This window comes from Mandrillus leucophaeus, unplaced genomic scaffold (assembly GCF_000951045.1).
Source record: "Mandrillus leucophaeus isolate KB7577 unplaced genomic scaffold, Mleu.le_1.0 Scaffold23, whole genome shotgun sequence".
Classification (NCBI taxonomy): Eukaryota; Metazoa; Chordata; class Mammalia; order Primates; family Cercopithecidae; genus Mandrillus; species Mandrillus leucophaeus.
The window spans coordinates 1313784-1332893 of record NW_012102365.1 but is presented as its reverse complement, the minus strand read 5'-3'; the positions used below and the strand labels follow the sequence as shown (position 1 = coordinate 1332893).

The window sequence follows — 19110 nt, the reverse complement described above, 5'->3', positions numbered from 1 at the left end:
ACATTCCTCAATTCCTACGACCAGAGGCAGCAGGGGCAGGAGTGAGGCAAGAGGGAGAGGAGAAGTAGCCTGGTCCTGGGGTCGGGAGGAAGCGGTGCGGAGAGCAGGGCTGGGGTCATGACCAGTGGTTAGGTGCGCTCAACAGCTGCAAGAAGAGTGGGATCCCCAGCCCCAGGTGGCCTCAGCTCTGCCAGTCCCTCTCCACGGAGCCGTTTGGAGTAAGAACAGCGCCTGGGGGAGAAGGGTGGGGCCTCCCACCCCATATTAGTCCTCTCGGCAGGGTGGGGGACTGAAGGGGGCAGGGCAGGGCGGGGCGGTGGTGGGCAACACTCAGCTCTGGGGCTCCTGGGGAGCCTCGCCCCCCTCTTCCCCGGCGTTGTCGGCCGTCCACAGCGTCAGGTTGTCTCGCAGCAGCTGCATGATGAGGGTGCTGTCTTTGTAGGAGTCCTCGCTGAGGGTGTGCAGATCAGCCATGGCCTCATCGAAAGTGGTCTTGGCCAGCGAGATGGCCTCCTCGGGGCTGTTGGCGATCTCGTAGTGGAAGACGGAAAAGTTCAGGGCCAGGCCCAGGCGGATGGGGTTGGTGGGCGGCATCTCCTTCTTGCTGATGTCCATGGCCTCCTGGTAGGCTGACCGGGCTGAGTCGATGATGCGCTTCTTGTCGTCACCAGTGGCCACCTCGGCCAAGTAGCGGTAGTAGTCGCCCTTCATCTTCAGGTAGAAGACCCTGCTCTCCGCGTCCCCAGCCTCCTTGATGAGATGGCTGTCCAGCAGGCCCAGCACGGTGTCGCACACGCCCCGGAGCTCAGTCTCCACCTTCTCCCGGTACTCACGCACCTCGGGGCCCTTCTCCTCCGAGCCCTCCTCATTGCTTTTCTGCTCAATACTGGACAGGACCCTCCAGGCAGCCCTCTGGCCGCCCACCACATTCTTGTAGGCTACTGAGAGCAGGTTTCGCTCTTCGCAGGAGAGCTCCTCACCTTTCTCCACGGCGCCCTTCATGAAGGCTGCCATGTCCTCATAACGTTCGGCCTGCTCTGCCAGCTTGGCCTTCTGGATCAGACTGGCTCTCTCCATGGCTCTGGGGACACACAGGCGGGCGGCGGGGTAACTGCTGCCTGGGACCAATGCCGGACTCTGTGCCTCTCCTGCTCTTGGCCTGCCTTTTGGCTGGGTGGCCAGGCCCAGAGAAGGGTGGGGAGGAGCAGGGGGCGGGACCAGGGCCCAAGACCTGCCTCCCTCTCCTCTCCTCCCCACACCCTTTCCGGCTCTGCAGTAAAGGTAAAAAGGCTGGGATGTGGGGGTGAGTCATCAGAACAGTCAGCAGAAGAAATCTGGGCGTGGGCCCCACCTGCACAGGCACCTTTCCAGGCTCTAGGCTGCCCCCTCTTGTTCGGGGCTAGCATCATATGGCTGCTCACATCAGGAAACTGCCTGGCTTCTCAAATCAGATCCTCCTTCACAGCGCCCTTACAGAGGCTAAGGGCGGCTTTAGCCCCTGGCTGCTTCTGCCTCGACAGAGCCCATAAAGGTTCAGGAGGATGGGGTTCCTAATCCTGCCAGGTAACTTCTCCCCTTGATTCAGGTGAGGATAACTCATGTTTAGGTAGGGCCATAGAGTTTCCCAAGCACTTTCATATTCACGATCGAATTTAATCCCCACTGTGTCTCTGTGACACACACAGGACCACAGAGATGGGAACACTAAGTCTCAGAGAGGGGTGAGATTTGCTCAAAGTCACATAGCCACCACTTCCCTGAAACTCCTTTCTGCACCCTGCTTCCTTTAGCTTTTCTCCCGTTGAAGTCTCTGACCTATGAGCTCCAGGCTGTGTTTGGAAGTAAGATCCAGGCTCTTTCTCAATCTACCTGAAGATGGTTCCATCCCTCAGGCCTCACTCCCCCTCAGGGTCCCCTGTGAGCTCCCAGAATGCGCAGGTGGCAGCTTTCAGAGTGCCACTTAATGAAGTGTTTAACAAGCAGCCTCTGACGCTCCAGCCCAGCCTTTGTAATTAGTCACCCAGTAGGTTTGTTGGACACATTTCCCATCACTACACAATTTTCCCTTTCAAGTTGGTGGCCTGTTGCCACTTGTTTGAGGATTTACCCTCTGGCCCTCCACACCAGGTCACTTGCCCTCTCCAAGCCACATGCCATCAGGTACCAGTGGGGTTCACAGAGGGTGGGGTCCAGCTCCCCGGCTGTCCCACTTTCCTGCCTGACTCAGACTGCTCTCTGTCTGAGGCTGGGAAGCAGTCCAGTTTGATCCCCCAGGGGGGACGCTAGCAACCTGGGGAGAGAGAGGACTGAGAAAGGGAGGTGGCAGTGACACATACCATTCTGTTTTATGGGGCAGCAATCCCAGCTACGTGATGCCTCCCCCAGCCTGTCTCTCAGAAGTTTCCCTGTTCCTTCCTTTTTTTTTTTTTTTTTTTAAATAGAGACAGGATCTCACTACATTGCCCAGGCAGGTCTCAAACTCCTGGGCTCAAGCAATTCTCCTGCCTCAGCCTCCCAAACTGCTGGGATTATGGGCATGAGCCACTTCCTTCCTTTTGACCATTACCCCACCTCTGACCCCTGGCAGAGTCCTCAGATGGAGACCTCTGTTGCCAACCTTCTTTCCCTGCTTGCTGGGGCCCTGGCCTCAAGTTTCATCAGGAGTTTCACCAAAGGGTGTTGGCATTGAGCCTACAGGGATGGATTCCTGCTTATCTGCCCCACCCCTAGCCAAAGCTTAGATGGACCTCGGGTACGGCTCCTTTCACTGGGATTCTGCCCGCCTAATAGTTGAGCTAGGATAATTTCACAGGCCTGTGTCTCCCCCAGGTACCCTGAGTGTCTGAACACTCATCTTCCCTCCTAGAGGGAGGCTTAGGCCAGAACTCTGGGGACCAAAGATGAGATTCTTCTCTTTTGCCACAAGGAGGAGTAGGGACATGTCTGGACTAATGCTACAGGGTTTCCAAGGAAGTAAAGGGGATTTCAGGTTTGACAGCCCAAAGATTTTGCTCAATTCAGAGAACTGACGTAGAAAACGATAGGAACCACACGAAAATACCAGCTTATAGAGGGTATCTTGAGGTAGTGAGACTGACTGATTTTGCTTCCCTTTGATTTTCTTTTCTATTTTCTTTTTTTGGGATAGGGTCTCACTCTGTTGTCCAGGCTGAAGTACAGTGGTATGATCACAGCTCACTGCACTCTCAACTTCCTTGGCCTCAGGTGATCCTCCTGTCTCAGCCTCCTAAGAAGCTGGGACTACAGGTGCTCACCACAACGCCCAGCTAATTTTTGTATTTTTTGTAGAGACAGGGTCTCACCATGTTGCCCAGGCTGGTCTCAAACTCCTGGGTTCAAGCAATCCTCTTGCCTTGGCTTCCCAAAGTGCTGGGATTACAGGTGTGAGTCACTACACCTGGTCTGTTTGATTTTCTTATTCTTTCCAATTTATAAATAGTGAATATGGGTAGGGTGCGGTGCCTCACGCCTGTAATCCCAGCACTTTGGGAGGCCGAGGCAGGCGGATCACGAGGTCAGGAGATCAAGACCATCCTGGCTAACATGGTGAAATCCCATCTCTACTAAAAATACAAAAAATTAGCCAGGCGTGGTGGCGCACACCTGTAGTCCCAGCTACTTGGGAGGCTGAGGCAGGAGAATTGCTTGAACCCGGGAGGCGGAGGTTGCAGTGAGCCGAGATCACGCCACTGCACTCCAGCCTGCGTGACAGAGCGAGACTCCGTCTCAAAACAAAACGACGATAAAAAAGTGAATATGTATTGTTTGTCTATGAGATACAGAATAGCCTAGTACCCTTGGAATCAGACTGCCTAAATGTAAATCTTATAGCTGTTTGTGGCCTTGGCCAAATGATTTAAGCTCTGTGAGCCTCAGTTCCTGTAGGTATAAAATGGGACTTGAGAGGATTACACGAGTTAATGGAAAGCACAGTAGAATGGATGGAAACTATTATTATTTTTTTCTTTTTTTCGAGATGGAGTTTCGGTCGTCATCCAGGCTGGAGTGTAGCGGCATAATCTCGGCTCACTGCAACCTCCATCTCCTGGGTTCAAGCGATTCTCCTGCCTCAGCCTCCCGAGTAACTGGGATTACAGGAGTGCACCACCACGCGTGGCTAGTGTGTGTGTGTGCGTGTGTGTGTGTGTGTGTGTATATATTTCTTTTTTTTTTTTTTAAGTAGAGATGTGGTTTCACCATGTTGGCCAGGCTGGTTTCGAACTCCTGACCTCAAGTGATCCACCCGCCTCAGCCTTTCAAAGTGCTGAAATTACAGGCATAAGCCACTGTGCCTGGCCAGATGGCAACTATTATTGTCATGTGAAAAAATCCCATCAACTTTATTATGATCCACATATACTCACAAAGCACTAACATAGAGCTAGGTTCTGTGAAATGAGGAAGGACCCCAAGCCAGGACTTAGCCAAAGGCCAGACCTTCCCAGTTGGGTGTCTACAGGGGAGAGAAGGAGGCAGTTTGCCCATAGCCTTCTCTCTCCAGATGGATGAATGGCCAGACGGCCAGATGTGCTCAGCACTGCCTCCTTCCTCTCCATCTGGGACAGGAGTGTCCAATCTTTTGGCTTCCCTGGGCCACATTGGAAGAAGAATCGTCTTGGGCCACACATAAAATACACCAACACTACCGACAGCTGATGAGCTAAAAAAAAAAAAAAAGGTGCAAAAAAATCTCATAATGTTTTAACAAAGTTTACTAATTTGTGTTGGGCTGCATTCAAAGCTGTCCTGGGCCACATGCAGCCTGCGGGCCGTGGGTTGGTCAAGCTTGATCAGGACATTCCTGTGACCTCAGCAGCTCCTGGAACCTCAGGGGCCTTCCTTTGTACTAGTCATCTAGTCGAGGCTTCCCCAAGTCCTGGGAGAAAGCTGGAGATCCCAGGACACTGGGAACCTGGAAGGCAGGGCCTGGCAGGCCCAGGAACTTTGGAGCTTGAGTCCAGGGAGGGACCGTTTGCTTTCTGCCACTGAAGCCAGGGGACCTGGTGGTGGTTCACGCCCTCCGCATAGCCATGAGCAAGGGCAGGGAAGCCCCTTCATTCCTACTCCTCCCCTGCTGGAGCTCAGGGGTGCATCTGGGAGCCAGGCTGCCTGACACCTCCTGCCCGCTCTGGCCTGTTGATCCTGACTCAGTTCCTGTCTCAGGTACCTCCCTTTGCCTCCGGGCCTCCATTTCCCAAGTTCAGGAGCTCAGACGGGCAGGAGGCAGCAGGCCCTGGCAAGGCATGGAGCTCCACAGTCAGCTGTCTGAGTCAGCAGGACAGGAGCTGGGGTTGCAGCCCAAAGGGGCTATCCTCATCCTGCTTGCTACCTCCCCACCCTCCTCCTGTACAGCATCCATTCTACCAGCAGGCTTAAGGGCTCTAGCCCCATAGTCAACCAATCCTTCTTAGCTGGTAATAATAGGCTTTGAAGGGTTGTGATGAAGGCAGCAACCATTTGCTGTCTACCTCCACTGAGGACAGAGGACAGGGCTCTGATAGCAATGGGAGGGATGCCAGGTAGATTCTAGAAAGAACTTCCTGAGAAATGTTTCCGTCTTGGAATGATCAAATTAAACAGGTGGCCAGAGGAAGCTCTAGCACCTTTTCCCACTGGCTAGTTGTGAACAAAAGTGCAGTTACCTAGCCAAGGGCTCACTTTACTAGTTGCCTTTGGGAAGGGATATTCAATTATATTTATTATCTTTACTGCTCCTTGTGGAGCAGGGCGACCCCATAGGCAGTGTGCCCAGAGTAGCCTACATTACTTTTAAGTAATTCGTGGTTCTGATTCTTTTTCTCTTGAAGGCACTGCTGTTTAGAGTATCCCACATCTAAACCAGTCCAGTCTAGAGACAGTGCGGAATTTATGAAGAGAGAATGGAATGAGGTCAGAGTGTGGGACTGCATCCCAGCTCTGTTTTAAGGCCTTGGGCAGGTCCCTTCCTGCCTCTGGGCTTCAATTTCCCCATCAGTAAAACAAGGAGGCTGGCCCAGATCAACTCTAAGCCCTCTACTGGCTATGACATTCTCTAATTTTAGGGTTTCTCCAAGATCTCATCCTCCCACTGCTGTATTCATTCCTTAGGTAGTGCAGATGGCTCAGAGCTCGGGGCAGAGATCAGGTTCCGATCTGGGATTTGCTGCTTTGCCAGCTGGGTGACCTTGGGCAGCTCCTGTTTCTTCCCTGAGTCTCAGTTCCCTCATCTGTAAAAAGGGTGACATCATCCTCCTCAAACTGGAATCTATCATCTCAAACGTTTTCTTAGCTCAGCACTCACTGGGGATCGGAATGGAAAGGCAGTAGGGAAGAAGAATTTGGGGGCCTCCAAGCCCCTGAGGCAGGGGAAGGTGGAGGGGACAAAGAGGGGACAGGATGGCCTCTTTTCATGTGCCCATGGGGGCTTAGCCACAGCCCTCTCTGCCTGCCTCTGGCGGACAAGAGTCCCTCCTGGGACTCAGCAAGCCCTTGCTGAATGGTAGCGGTAATTATTTTTTGGCCCATAGTACCGTGTATGCACATGTGTGTATCTTGACGTGGGGCAGCAGCTGGGGAGAGTGAAGGCTCCATGAGATCATTACCCTGGGCTGGGCTCAGTTCATGGGTATGGCAGTCCCAAACTTAACAACTCTCTGTCTCAGCCTGCGCTGGGACCTTTCCGAAACCAGAGGTCAGCTAAGGCTGGGTGGTGTCTGGAATTGAGACCAAGAGTTCTGGAGGGGCAGAGTGAAAAGGATGCCAACCACTTTTCCTGTGTGCCTGCTGGCTTTGTTGTGCTTTTAAATCTCCAGAGCAGCACTGGCCAGTTGGAAGAAAGCTGGGAGCGAGGGGGAGCCATATGTTCTGCACGCCCACTACAGGTCCCATCCCTGGGCCCCAAAGTAAAGGTGGCACCAGACAGCCAATGGTATGGCAAGAAAAGGGGAATCTTTATTTTGGTTAAAAAAACGTACAGGATAGCAGACAAGCAACCCCCAGCCCTGGGCTCAGCTGATTTTCCTTGGACCAGCTGTTTCCTTTAGTCCCCTGAAGCGTATGGGGCTGTGCACAGCTGGCTCGGTCCCTCGGTGCCTAGAGCAAAGGAGGCACGCACCCTCCCTACATCTTACCTACTCCGGTGGAGGGTTGGGGGTGGGAGGTGGACAGGCCGTGGGAACAGTGTCAAGCCAGTTGTGCTTAGAACAGTCACCAAACTTGTTCAGCAGCGTCATCCACCATCAACACCCCAGACAGTTCCTGAGGAAACCTGCTGGGCTTGACTATGGCTATGCCTGATCTGAGGGGGTGGAGGGACAGGCTGTAAGGCCAGATTCCTAGAGTCTTGACACCTCACAAATCCGGGGAAGGGGAAGTCAGTGGAAGAGAGAGGGAGCATTTCAGCATAGAGTCACATTATTGTGCTGATGGCTGCGTTATGGCTTTCTACACTCTGGCCGGCATGGAGCGGGAGTGGGGCAGAGTCCAGCCCCTGCCCCCTATGGGGGCCCTAGAGAGCACACAGGCAGGGCAGGCTTGGGGGCAGACCCTGTAGGCACAGATGGTGGCAGATGGGCCACAGGTTAGGCAGGTGGAGGTGCCGGGTGCCTGGCTCCCCCCAGGCCACTCCTGGAGAGGCAGAGAGCAGCGGTCCTCAGGAGGTCTTTAAGCCCCCGCACACACTGGAGATCCCCGGCAGGACAGCAAAGAAGGAGAAGAGAGAGGGTTAGCGGGGTTGGGAGGAGGGAGGCGGCCTGCAGGGGCCCCGGTGGTGGGGACAGGTGCTGCCACAGCACCTGCCTCTCTCCCCGAGAAAAGGGGCAAGCAAGGCTCAGGCAGCAGGCAACAAAGCAGGAGAGAAAACGGGCAGGTGAGAGAAAGCTCAGCGGGGACAGAAAGCCAGGACACAAGAGCGTTAGTGACTGGTGGCCCCTGCATACCAGGACTCCACCAGCACAGACCCAAGCACCTCAGGGCAGGTTCGCCATCCTCTCCCCAGCCTCACCCTCACCCTCCTCTTCCAGCTGGAGAGCTGCTCTGCGCGAAGCTACCTCCTCAGTCCACAGTGGGGCTGGGCTCTTAGCCTGGCCCTATATCCCGATCCTTGTGCTTAGCAGGGAATCCCTGGAGACCCTACCACCACCAGCACACACACCGCACCACACACCAGACAGATGGACGGGCTCCATGGGGTTGGCGAGGCATGCGATGAAGATGAGATGGTGTGTGAAGGGAGCGGGCAGTGCTGGCCGACAGGGGAGAAACGGTCTTACCCGCTAACCCTCTGCAAAGAGACCTGTTAGCTCCCCTCAGGCTGTGCAGGAGATGGCAAAATCCTGACAGGTGTCCTCCTGAGGGAGATACCAGAGAGGTGGGCCAGTGTTATGAGTTGTCTGGCTGGGCCCTGCTGCCCAGGTTGGAGGTGGTAGCCAGGGAAGCTCCGGCTCTCAAACTGGAATCTACCGTCTCAAACGTTTTCTTAGCTGAGCACTCACTGGGGATCGGAGTGGAAAGGCAGTAGGGAAGAAGAATTTGGGGGTCTCCAAGCCCCTGAGGCAGGGGAAGGTGGAGGGGACAAAGAGGGGACAGGATGGCCTCTTTTCACGTGCCCATGGGGGCTCAGCCACAGCCCTCTCTGGTCTGCCTCCGGCGGACAGAGCTCCAGCCAGGTGAGGGAAGATGTAGCCAGATCACTGGGCTGCCTGCCTTCGCACAGTCTCCCCAGGAAATAACCAACTTTGTCCGAAAGAACAGAGGGCTGCCAGCTGGGGCCTCAGCAAAGGAAAAGCAAACAAAAACCAAACCAAAGCAAATCAACTCTTATAAACTAAAGTTTTATTACAGGCAGGAACAAAGAATACTGGCTTAAATAAAAGGTAGATGGGAGCCCCCTCCTCTAGCCAGCTTCTTCCTCAACTCCCAGGGCCACTGCAGTGATGGCCCAGGGCCCTGAGGTTGGGGTGAATGAAGCTGTTTCTCCCAGACGGGACCCTCTGTGGCTGCCATTCCCAGCTGTCTGTGACCACTGGCCTCTGGAGTGAGACGGGCAAGATCTGGGGACTTCCTATGTCACTTTCCAAGGGCTTCAGCCCACTTGAAGAGCCAAGGAAGGGGATGGTGGGACAATATCTATTTTGATAAGAAACTATAGCTCCCAGCAGAGGAGAAACATCCTCTGAGTTTCCGGCCCAGACTTAGGCCAACCTTCACTTGCCTCTTGGCCCACCCTGCACCTTCCTTCCTTTTCTCTGGATGGAGGTCCCCGCTTGGCAGAAACACCTTGTCTTCCGGCTCCCGGCACTGGGTCCCATATTCCGAGCTCAGAGGAGGGGGTGTGGCTTGTAGGATGGCAGCCACTCCCCAGAGCCATCACCCCACCCACCACACCCAGGCTCAGCCTGCCTGGGCAGGTCCCAGCTGGAAGCCTCACCTGGGGGCTGGAGGGTAGGGCTGGGGGTAGAGTGGCAGAGTCCCCAGACACTGGCTGTCTGAAGTCCACAGAAGAAGGAAAGATAGGAGGCTGGGCTGAGCCCCAGTGGGAGCCCAGGGTTTTCTCGTGACCAATGCACGTGCCCCCTGTCCTCTTGGCTCAGAGTGCTTCTGACACTCAAAGGGGATAGGGCAGGGGGCAGGGGGCAGCCCAGGGGATATGGGAGCCAGCCACATTCATACAGGGCACACACGAACACACACACACATGCACACACACTCTCATTCATTCCAGTCAGAAGGTCTCTTGGAATAAACTTATTAAAACCAACCAGCCTTCTGATAACCTTTCACCTGGCACTACACAGACAGTAATGTGGCTGACCTTTTCTCCTTCCATTTAAAAAAAGACTATGTAGAAAAGAGGTCTATAAAATTGTGCAAAATACCCAGCATTAATAAACCCGTTTCAAGTATTGCCAGCATGAGCATAACCTACCCATGCCCGGACCTGGCTTGGGAGAGAGGTGGAGGGGCAGGCTGGGATCCCTTAAAGAGCTCGCCACAGGCAGGGGAGGGACCAGGCTCGCACTTCCACTGTGCTGCCCAGGACCTGCACAGGAGCTGAGGCTGTGGGTGCCTGGCTGGGTAATTCACCTTGGTCTGATAGAGGCTGCCCCCACCCACCACCAACCCTGCCTTCTCTACTGGAACCCCAGCTCTATCCTATTGGCCAACTCCATTAAAAAAAGGGGGAAAAAACCCCACCAAAAATCCCAAAGAAGAAAGAGCAATTATCACCAAGAGAATGAAGGAGCCCACAGACCAAAGCAGCCCATAGAGGCTTCCTCTCCACAGCCCTCTGTCCAGAGCTGGCCGCTCCTCCGTCCTGCTTCACCTTGAGGACCTTGGCTCAGCAAGGCCCAAGCAGTTCCCCCACCTGGGAGGCCTCACGCTCAGTTCACAGCCTCACTCACACAGGGCTCGCCTGGCACAGGCAAGGACTTGGTGTCGTCCCCTGGGTGGCCTCCAGAGGCTCTGGTCTCTCCTGGCACTGATCAGCTAGGGGGACCTAGGGCCCAAGGCTGTGGGAACCTGGGTTTGGGGAGCAGAGGGCACAGCCACGGAACAGTTCAGGGAAAGCCACGCAGGGGGGGAAATAAATATGAAAAGACTTGAGTCTTTGGCAGTTCTGCTTCCCTTGGATGGAACAGGGAGGGTCCCGGCAGGTGAGTGCGGAGGGGCAGACAGGCCAGCAGGTGGCAAGTACTGAGCCATGGTCAGGGGTGGCCTCCTACCATGCTGGCGTCAGGCTTGGCTCTGCAGGCTGGGTCATCGCTTCTGATGGGTGAGGGCAACACGGTGTCAGACTGCACAAATCCCCTCCGGTCAATCAGGCTTCCAAAACACAAGAGGGACACATGAGGGCTCTGTCCAACCCTGAGCCTCCAGGCCAGCGGCTGGACGGCAGAGTCTATCTCAGCCAAGGAAAGGCCCAGGCCAAGAAAGGCTGAGGAAAGGACAGCTGCTCCCCATCTGGGGGCCAAAGACCCTTACCTCTGGCGGGCCTCTCTCTGCCCTCTGGCCACCTGGCTTTTGGCCACAGAATGTATTTACTATTAATTCCAACTGGCCCACCTGTCTGGCTGCCAAGAAGCCAGGCTGCAGGTGACGGGAGAAAGCAAGGATGAACAGGTATTTGGTGACTATGAGATTCCTGTGTTCCTTTCCCCTCTAGGCAGGCTGGGTGACAGGGATACTGGGTGGGGCAGGGGACATGACTATGTGGGAATGACTCGTTCTGGCAGTGCCTACAGCAATTTAATCCCGTTCTGGAGCTCTCTGGTGCCCCCTGGTGTCAGGATGAACAGGGAGTGTCCCAGCAGGGCTGAGTCCCCAGGGTTCCTACTGCCAGGAGAGGATGGAGTCGCCACCCAGTCCGTGCAGTGGGCAACTGGAAGGGCAGTGTCATTCAAGCGTGGCTGAAACAGTCATGGTGGTTATCCCCGGGGAGCAGGATTACATGTCATATCCAATGCTCTTCTGTTTTACATTTTGTACTTAATTTTTTTTTCTACAATGAGCACGTGATTAAATAACAATTCTCCATGGAATTCCTTCACATGACAAATGCCCTCCAGAGGGTGGTGGATGGAGGGCATCTAGGGTATAGGAGGAGGTCGGCTGACATCCAGGAACACTTTAATCACTGGCCAGGCCTGGCCCTGTTACCCCTCTTCTGTACCCCACTCGCTTACCTGGGAGGTAGGGGGCCACACAGCACAGCGCAGCAGTTGGCGATAATACTTTTATGGCTGTAGGGGTTGACAGAGGCCTCGCCGCCCCTCTTGCTGGACCACGAGCCTTTGATCTGCAAGCAGGAAGGAGGCCTGGGTCAAGTGCCTCCTTTTGCTTCACTTTTCTAGGAGGGAGGTCTAGAGGCTGGGGACAGCTGGTCAATTCCAAAACCAATTCTGGTTAGAGAAGGGGACATGTCTTTCATGTGGGCCATTCAATGAGGGTGTGGGGGACCCCTGGCAGAGATCAGGAGGCCCCAAAGAGGAGATGACAGAGCAGAGCCCAAGAGAAGCACCAGAGGAAACCTTTCGGATGACTCCTCCCTTCTCTGGCCAGCCGCTTCTGAAGGAGGGTAGTGCAGGGGCACAGGGCGAGGGCTGACCTGCCTGTGAGCCCCAGCCCTGCTACTCACTGGCTATGCTACCTGGACAGATCACCACTTTGCTGAGCCTAAGTCATCATGTGGAAAATAGGGAAAATAATACTAATTCTCAGATGGCATTGCCAGGGCATTAGATTAATCTTTGCCAGATTCTCTAGCTCTGTGAAGCCAAGCTATGGAAGGCACTGGGGAGTTTAGCAATAAAGAATACTTTGACCTAGAGGTATTACCTAGAGCTAGAGCTCTAATCATACCTAGAGCTTTCTACACTTATTTGGCCACACACTCCTTTCTCTTTAACCTCTGGTAATGTGCTGCAGAACTGGCACCCAAGAAGCTACAGAGGGAGATGCTGGCTGACGGCATTTCTGTTCTCACCGATCACCAAGCACACAACGCCCTGTCATGTGTGTTAAGTTTTGTTTCCCTGAATGAGAGGATGAGGTCTGGGAATGTATTTTCTGTTGGAGGATGGGTTGATGGTGGGCCCTGAAACAGATGCTCTCATTTGCTTTTTAGTGTTTGGAGGATGGCGAGGGGAAGTCAGGTCTGGCCCAGGGCTGGGCACATCAAACATGCTTGTTGATGGCAGTCTGCAGGGTGCCAGGTAGGGAGGGTCAATGGAACCCACTGGCCTGTCCCCTGTCTCCCCCAGGTGTGCATATTAAGAGGGGCAGCCAGGACAGGCTGGTGACACCCTGAGAACAGTCACGGCTTTGCTGCTGACAGGGGCAGTGTGCAAGAGGGAGAGCACCTGACTGGGCACCGACCTTGCCTCTGTCCCCTCCCAGCTGTGTGACCTCCCAGACAGGGGACATGTCTCTCAGTCATCGAATGGGGAAAAAGCATCCCTGTCCTTTCTGCCTCAGGCTTGGCAAAAGGACCCAAAGAGATGACGGGAACGGAAAGAATTCCGTAAGCGGTCATGTGCCAGCCAAACATCATGTGTGTTGTGGTATGGGCACTGCCTCCTGCGGGGCTGTGGAGAAAAGCAACCTGGGGCCTTGAGAGCCCGCACTGAGAGAATGAAGCATGTGGAGGTCTCAGAAGCCTGCATCGGACCCACCAGGGCCAAGCTGAGAGGACTGGGAGGCATCTGGCTGCTTAACAGGCGTTTTCCCAGCAGTCCCTGAGTCAGGACTGCGCTTGGCTGCCCCAGGCTCCCTCAGCCCTGCCTCCTCCTGAGGGCGCTGCCCTAGAATGAGGGGTGGCTCCAGATTTACTCACGTCTTCATTAGTAGTCAGGTTGGAGGCGACGAGGTACGTGTGAAACCCTGAGAGGCCCAGAATGGACCAGATGGAGAAGAAGCAGATGACCAACTCCAGCACGGTGAGGCAGTTAAGGACCTAAACGGGTGGAGGGTGGGGAGCCTCCCAGCCTGGTCTGTCTCACCTATCCTTCCATGAAGCTGTTTCCCCAGAGAGCTGAGAAGTTTTGGAACCTTCCTGTGGCCCAGTCCCTACTTCTTAGCAGGATCACCTCCTGGGCTCCACGGAAGGTCAGGACCCCACTCAAGAGCCAGACAAGGTGAGAGTGACAGACGGCAGACAAAACTAAGGGTTCCAATCATAAAGAGCCTCAGGCATGACACGGTCCAGGGAGCTTGGCATCTTAAGGGACATACTCTCTTCCAGGCCCCTGAAGACGGGGACCCCCGGCCCCACAATGCCCCATGTAGAATCAGCTCTTGTCTGGGTGTGAACAGAGGAGCTGGTACACTGGATTCTAGAGGACACATGTGAGCTGTATGCTGTTCCCCTCTGATTAGAGGATGAGGCATGGGACCCACCCAGTGAAGGGACCTCAGTTCCCACTGGAGTGTCCTCTAGCTGACAAAGGATATCTTGCTGGTGTCTCCTTCAGAGTGGAGAGGAAGTTGCTTCCCTGAGCACCTGGGGAGAAACAAACAGGAGAGGACAAGCTCAGAGGGACAGTGACTGCTGAAGCTTGCTGACCCTTGAGCTTGCTGGCTGGCCCGTTCCACTCCCCCGCTGCCCTCACCCCCAACTCACGCAACGTCAGGTGGGTGACCACGCAGGCGAAGATGAAGGCCGTCAGGAATGAGAGGGAGAGAATAAACGCGTAGAAGAAGCGATAGTTCCGTCTCCCCACACAGTTGCCCACCCAGGGGCAGTGATGGTCAAATCGTTCTGGACAAGGGCAAGGGGCGATGGGTTAGTGTGGGCTGGCCTGCAGCCAGCACAGGCATTTGGCAGCCTCAACCATGGCTGGTGTTTTCCTACTCCGCTCACTCTCACAGCACCAGCTGGCTCCCAGGCCTTGGACACACCTGCCTCTGGTCCTTTGTGTACCAGTTCCCACTGCCTGATACACTTTCTCCTGTCTCTTTACCTGGCTAACTGGAACTTCTCCTCCATGTCTCAGCTGCAAAACCACCTTCTTAAGAAAGTCTCTTCCAATCCCAGACTAGGTGGGGGGGCCCTGTTATCTGCCCCATCACTTCTCTTTTGTGGCCCTCTGCACATGTGTGTTTTTATGCTTATTTATAATTACTGGATTGGCCAATCAGCCCTACTTGACTGTAAGCTCCATGGGCGAGGGGGGCTGTGCTGGTCTCACACCATGCTGACTCCCCAGGATCCGGAGCAGCGCCGGCACAAAAACTCACAAAAGTACTTGTCACGTGGTCTACCATCCCAACCACATGCTAACAGTCAATAACCCCTGTCCCCTGCTCTAGGACTAGCGGCCCAGGGAGGGGCTGGGCTGCAATGTGGTTCACAGCCAGCCAGCATCACAGGCCAGGTCAAAGGGCTGAGCTCACCTGCACACTGTCCCCGGGGGTGGAGGCACACCCAGACTCTGGTAAAGGAAGTCCCTGTGGGAATGTGGGTCACAAGCCCGTTGCAGGCCTCATGCCAAGGCCAGCGCCCTTTGCAGGGGGTGGGCGGGGCAGCTCCTCGGGGATGAATGGTGCCCACTGAGTCACCCCCTTTGCTGCATGCCGTCATGGGGTGCTCCCTGCTGTTCTCTTGCTCAGGGAGTACTGAGCTGGCATGATGATCTCACTGCCCTGGGAACTGTGCACAGTCACTGTGGCTCAGCTCACCTGCGCCCTCTCACGCAGCGTTTCCCTTACAGCACCCTTCCAGGGGACCACCCTTGGTGCCCGTCACAACTACACAGCCTCTGGAGGGCAGGGAGAGGGGACAAAACAACCACTGCAGGCAGCTGTAGGGTCAGGAGCCATTTCCAGTGGTGACATCCTCTGCACCTCATCAGCTTAAATGCCTCTCTTCCCAGATGCTTGTCCCTCTCAACCCTGGGAATCAGATCAAAGTCTTTCAGTACAGCTGGTGCCCTGGGCCACTGGACAGTAAATCATTCTTTCTGGCCCAAACACATCTGGAATGTTATTATTTCAGTCTGTTTCCTGGGAGGTTTGACTTCCTGAGGAGCGGGCTGAAGCTTGGGAGAAGGGTTCAAGGCCCCTCTGTCTGCCCCGCACCTCCGAGCTGGGGGAAGGAATCCACCAATCCAGAGCTGAAGCCAAAACACTCCTGGTGAAGCTGAGGGCCCCTCCCCTGGGCCCTCCTGAGTCAGGGCAAATCTGGGTGAACCAGTCCCCCTGCCCAGCCCTGGGTATTTCAGACCCTGCCCACACCATCCCCATGCGTGATGTCCCCCCACCCCCAGGACTCAGTCTCTCTCAGGAATCCCTGCATCCCTCCCTGCCGCCTCCTACTCACCCACACAGTTGTCACAGACACTGCAGTGTGAGGTTCGGGGTGGCCGAAACATCTTGCAGGTGAAGCAGTACTTTAGCTTCACCATCTGCCCATTGATCAGCACCTCCCGGGTCCGAGGGGGTGGCCGGTATGTAGAACTGCCTGTGTTGTCTGAGGGCAGGAGGAGAGAAAGACGGGGAATGGCCAAGGCAGCCCAGGGCCCAGATCCCCAGCAGGGGAAAGCTACTGCTGCCTGGCCAGTCCAGGAGAATCGTCAGGGTAACAGGTTCCCAGGAACAAACATTGGAGTAAAATGTCTGGCCTAAGGCAGGGACAAGTATTAGGAGCTGCCACCATGTACTGAGACTGCCTCTGTACCAGGCGCTATGCTAAAACTTTACATACTTGTTCATACACCTGCCGGCCTTACCCACTCTAAGAAGGGCTGTCAGAGAAAGAGACCCCCAGAAAGCTTAGTGAGGTTTTGTTTTTGTTTTTGTTTTTTGTTTTTTTTGAGACAGAGTCTCATGCTGTTGCCCATACTGGAGTACAATGGCGTGATCTCGGCTCACTGCAACCTCCACCTCACAGGTTCAAGTGATTCTCATGCCTCAGCCTCCCAAGTAGCTGGGATTACAGGAGTGTGCTACCATGCCCAGCTAACTTTTGTATTTTTAGTAGAGACAGAGTTTCACCACATTGGCCAGGCTGGTCTCGAACTCCTGACCTCAGGTGATTTGCCCACCTCGGCTTCCCAAACAGCCAGGATTACAGGAGTGAGGCACCGTGCCTGGCCAGCGAGGTTTATCTGCATCTCATCAAGCCTAGACCTATGTCCCAGTTTACAGGAAGTTCAGGAGATGGAGGAACAAAGTGAGTAACACGATGAGGAAAAAGTCAGATCTAGAACATCAGACATCTACAAGACTGCTGGCCTGATCTCTAACAAAAGTCAATGTCATTTATAAAAAGAGAGAGGAGGTCGGGTGCAGTAGCTCACGCCTGTAATCCCAGCACTTTGGGAGGCTGAGGCATGAGGATCACTTGAGCCCAGAGGGTCAAGGCTGCAGTGAGTCAAGATCACACCACGGCACTCCAGCCTGGGCAACAAAGCCAGAATCTGTCTTAAAAAAAAAAAAAAGAGAGAGAGAGAGGCAGAGAGGAGATGATTCTAAATTAAAAGAGATTTAAGAGACATAAAGAAATGCAATACATCATGGATCTTATTTTGAAAACAAAACAAAACAAAAAGCAATGAAAGACATTTGGAGGGCAACTGTGGAAATCTGACTATAGATTAAAAACTAGGGCTGGGCGCGGTGCTCATGCCTGTACTCCCAGCGCTTTGGGAGGCCGAGGCAGGCGGATCATGAGGTCAGATCGAGACCATTCTGGCTAACATGGTGAAACCCCATCTCTACTAAAAACACACACACAAAAAATTAGCCGAGCGTAGTGGCGGGCGCCTGTAGTCCCAGCTACTTGGGAGGCTGAGGCAGGAGAATGGCGTGAACCTGGGAGGTGGAGCTTGCAGTGAGCTGAGATCATGCCACTGCACTCCAGCCTGGGCAACAGAGCTAGACTCGGTCTCAAAAAAAAAAAAAGCTAGGAAACAGGCTGAATGCGGTGGCTCATGCCTGTAGTCCCAGCACCTTGGGAGGCCAAGATGGGAGGTGTGCTTGAGCCCAGGAGTTCAAGACTAGCCTGGGCAAATAGGAAGACCCCATCTTTATAAAAAATAACAAAAATTAGCTGGATATGATGGCATGTGCCTATAGTCCCAGCTACGAAGGATGCTGAGGTGGAAGGATCATTTGAGCCCAGGAGTTCCAGGATGCAGTGAGTGTGAGCCAGGATCGCTCCACTGCACTCTAGCTAGGGTGAGGGCATGAGACCCTGTCTCTAAAAACAAACAAAAATTAGGGAACAATCAGCCAGGTGCGGTGGCTCACACCTGTAATCCCAGCACTTTGGGAGGCTGAGGCAGGCGGATCACGAGGTCAGGAGATCGAGACCATCCTGGTCAACATGGTGAAACTCCGTCTCTACTAAAAATACAAAAAATTAGCTGGATGTGGCGGCGGACGCCTGTAGTCCCAACTACTCAGGAGGCTGAGGCAGAAGAATCACTTGAACCCGGGAGGTGGAGCTTACAGTGAGCCGAGATCGTGCCACTGCACTCCAGTCTAGGCGACAGTTGGAGACTCCGTCTCAAAAAAAAAAAAATTAGGGAACAATTAATTTTCTTAGATATGATAATGGAATTGTGATTATATAGGAGACTATCCTTAGACTTTTAAGATATATGTTGAAATATTTATGGGTAAAGTATCTATGATGTCTATAATTTACTATGAAATAGTTTGAGAAGAGCAAATTGGCCAATTGTTCCCTAATTTTTGTTTGTTTTTAGAGACAGAGTCTCACTTTGTCACCCTGGCTAGAGTGCAGTGGAGTGATCCTGGCTCACACTCACTGCAGCCGGAACTCCTGGGCTCAAATGATCCTTCCAACTCAGCGTCCTTCATAGCTGGGACTATAGGCACATGCCATCATACCCAGCTAATTTTTGTTATTTTATATATATACACACACACATATATACGCAAATAAGACACACTATCAACAACTATTCAATCTAGATGATGAATGTACAGAATTAGTTGTACTATAATCCTTCCTGCTTTTCTATATGTTTGAAATTTTCATAATAAGAAATGTAAGAGGAAAAAAATGCAGAGATATAGCATATTCATGGATTGGAAGACTGAATATTATGAAATAATTTATTCTTCCTAAGCTACAGATTCAACATAATCCTAGTTAAAAATCCCAGTAGGTTGTTTTTGTGAAAAAATCATTCCAAAATTCATATGGAGGTGGCTGGGTATGGCTGCTCATGCCTATGGTCCCAGCTACTCAGGAGGCTGAGGCAGGAGGACTGCTTGAGCTCAGGAGTTTGGGGCTACATTGAGCTATGATTGTGCCGCTGCACTCCACCCTTTGCAACAGAACAAGACCCTGTCTCAAACAAACAAAAGACACAAAGGGGCTAATCATAAAAGAGCAATTTGATAAACTGTATTATATCAAAAGTAACAATTTTTTTCACATAAAGGTAATCATTAAAAGAATGAAGAGTTGGCCGGGCGCGGTGGCTCACGCCTGTAATCCCAGCACTTTAGGAGGCCGAGGTGGGTGGATCACGAGGTCAGGAGTTCAAGACCAGCCTGGCCAAGATGGTGAAACCCCGTCTCTACTAAAAATACAGAAAAATTAGCCGGGCACGCGCCTGTAATCCCAGCTACTCTGGA

General features: G+C 53.6%; 2 protein-coding genes across 2 annotated transcripts in view; both read right to left on the bottom strand.

Moving 5' to 3' along the window:
• Positions 1–6: 6 nt before the first annotated feature.
• On the bottom strand, positions 7–1282 carry LOC105540905 (14-3-3 protein sigma). The gene has a single exon (XM_011981663.1). The coding sequence runs from the start codon at positions 1075–1077 to the stop codon at positions 331–333; it is 747 nt and encodes a 248-aa protein (XP_011837053.1). The 5' UTR covers positions 1078–1282; the 3' UTR covers positions 7–330.
• Positions 1283–6926: 5644 nt separating this feature from the next.
• ZDHHC18 (zinc finger, DHHC-type containing 18) overlaps positions 6927–19110 on the bottom strand; it is a 34238-nt gene continuing 22054 nt past the window's right edge. Inside the window, exons 3-10 of the mRNA XM_011981662.1 lie at positions 15818–15967; positions 14120–14257; positions 13951–13999; positions 13334–13436; positions 11685–11797; positions 10725–10824; positions 8271–8348; positions 6927–7679 (exon numbers count right to left, since the gene is read on the bottom strand). Coding sequence (XP_011837052.1) covers positions 8307–8348; positions 10725–10824; positions 11685–11797; positions 13334–13436; positions 13951–13999; positions 14120–14257; positions 15818–15967 — 695 coding nt within the window. The 3' untranslated portion in view covers positions 6927–7679; positions 8271–8306. The remainder of the gene's footprint in view (positions 7680–8270; positions 8349–10724; positions 10825–11684; positions 11798–13333; positions 13437–13950; positions 14000–14119; positions 14258–15817; positions 15968–19110) is intronic.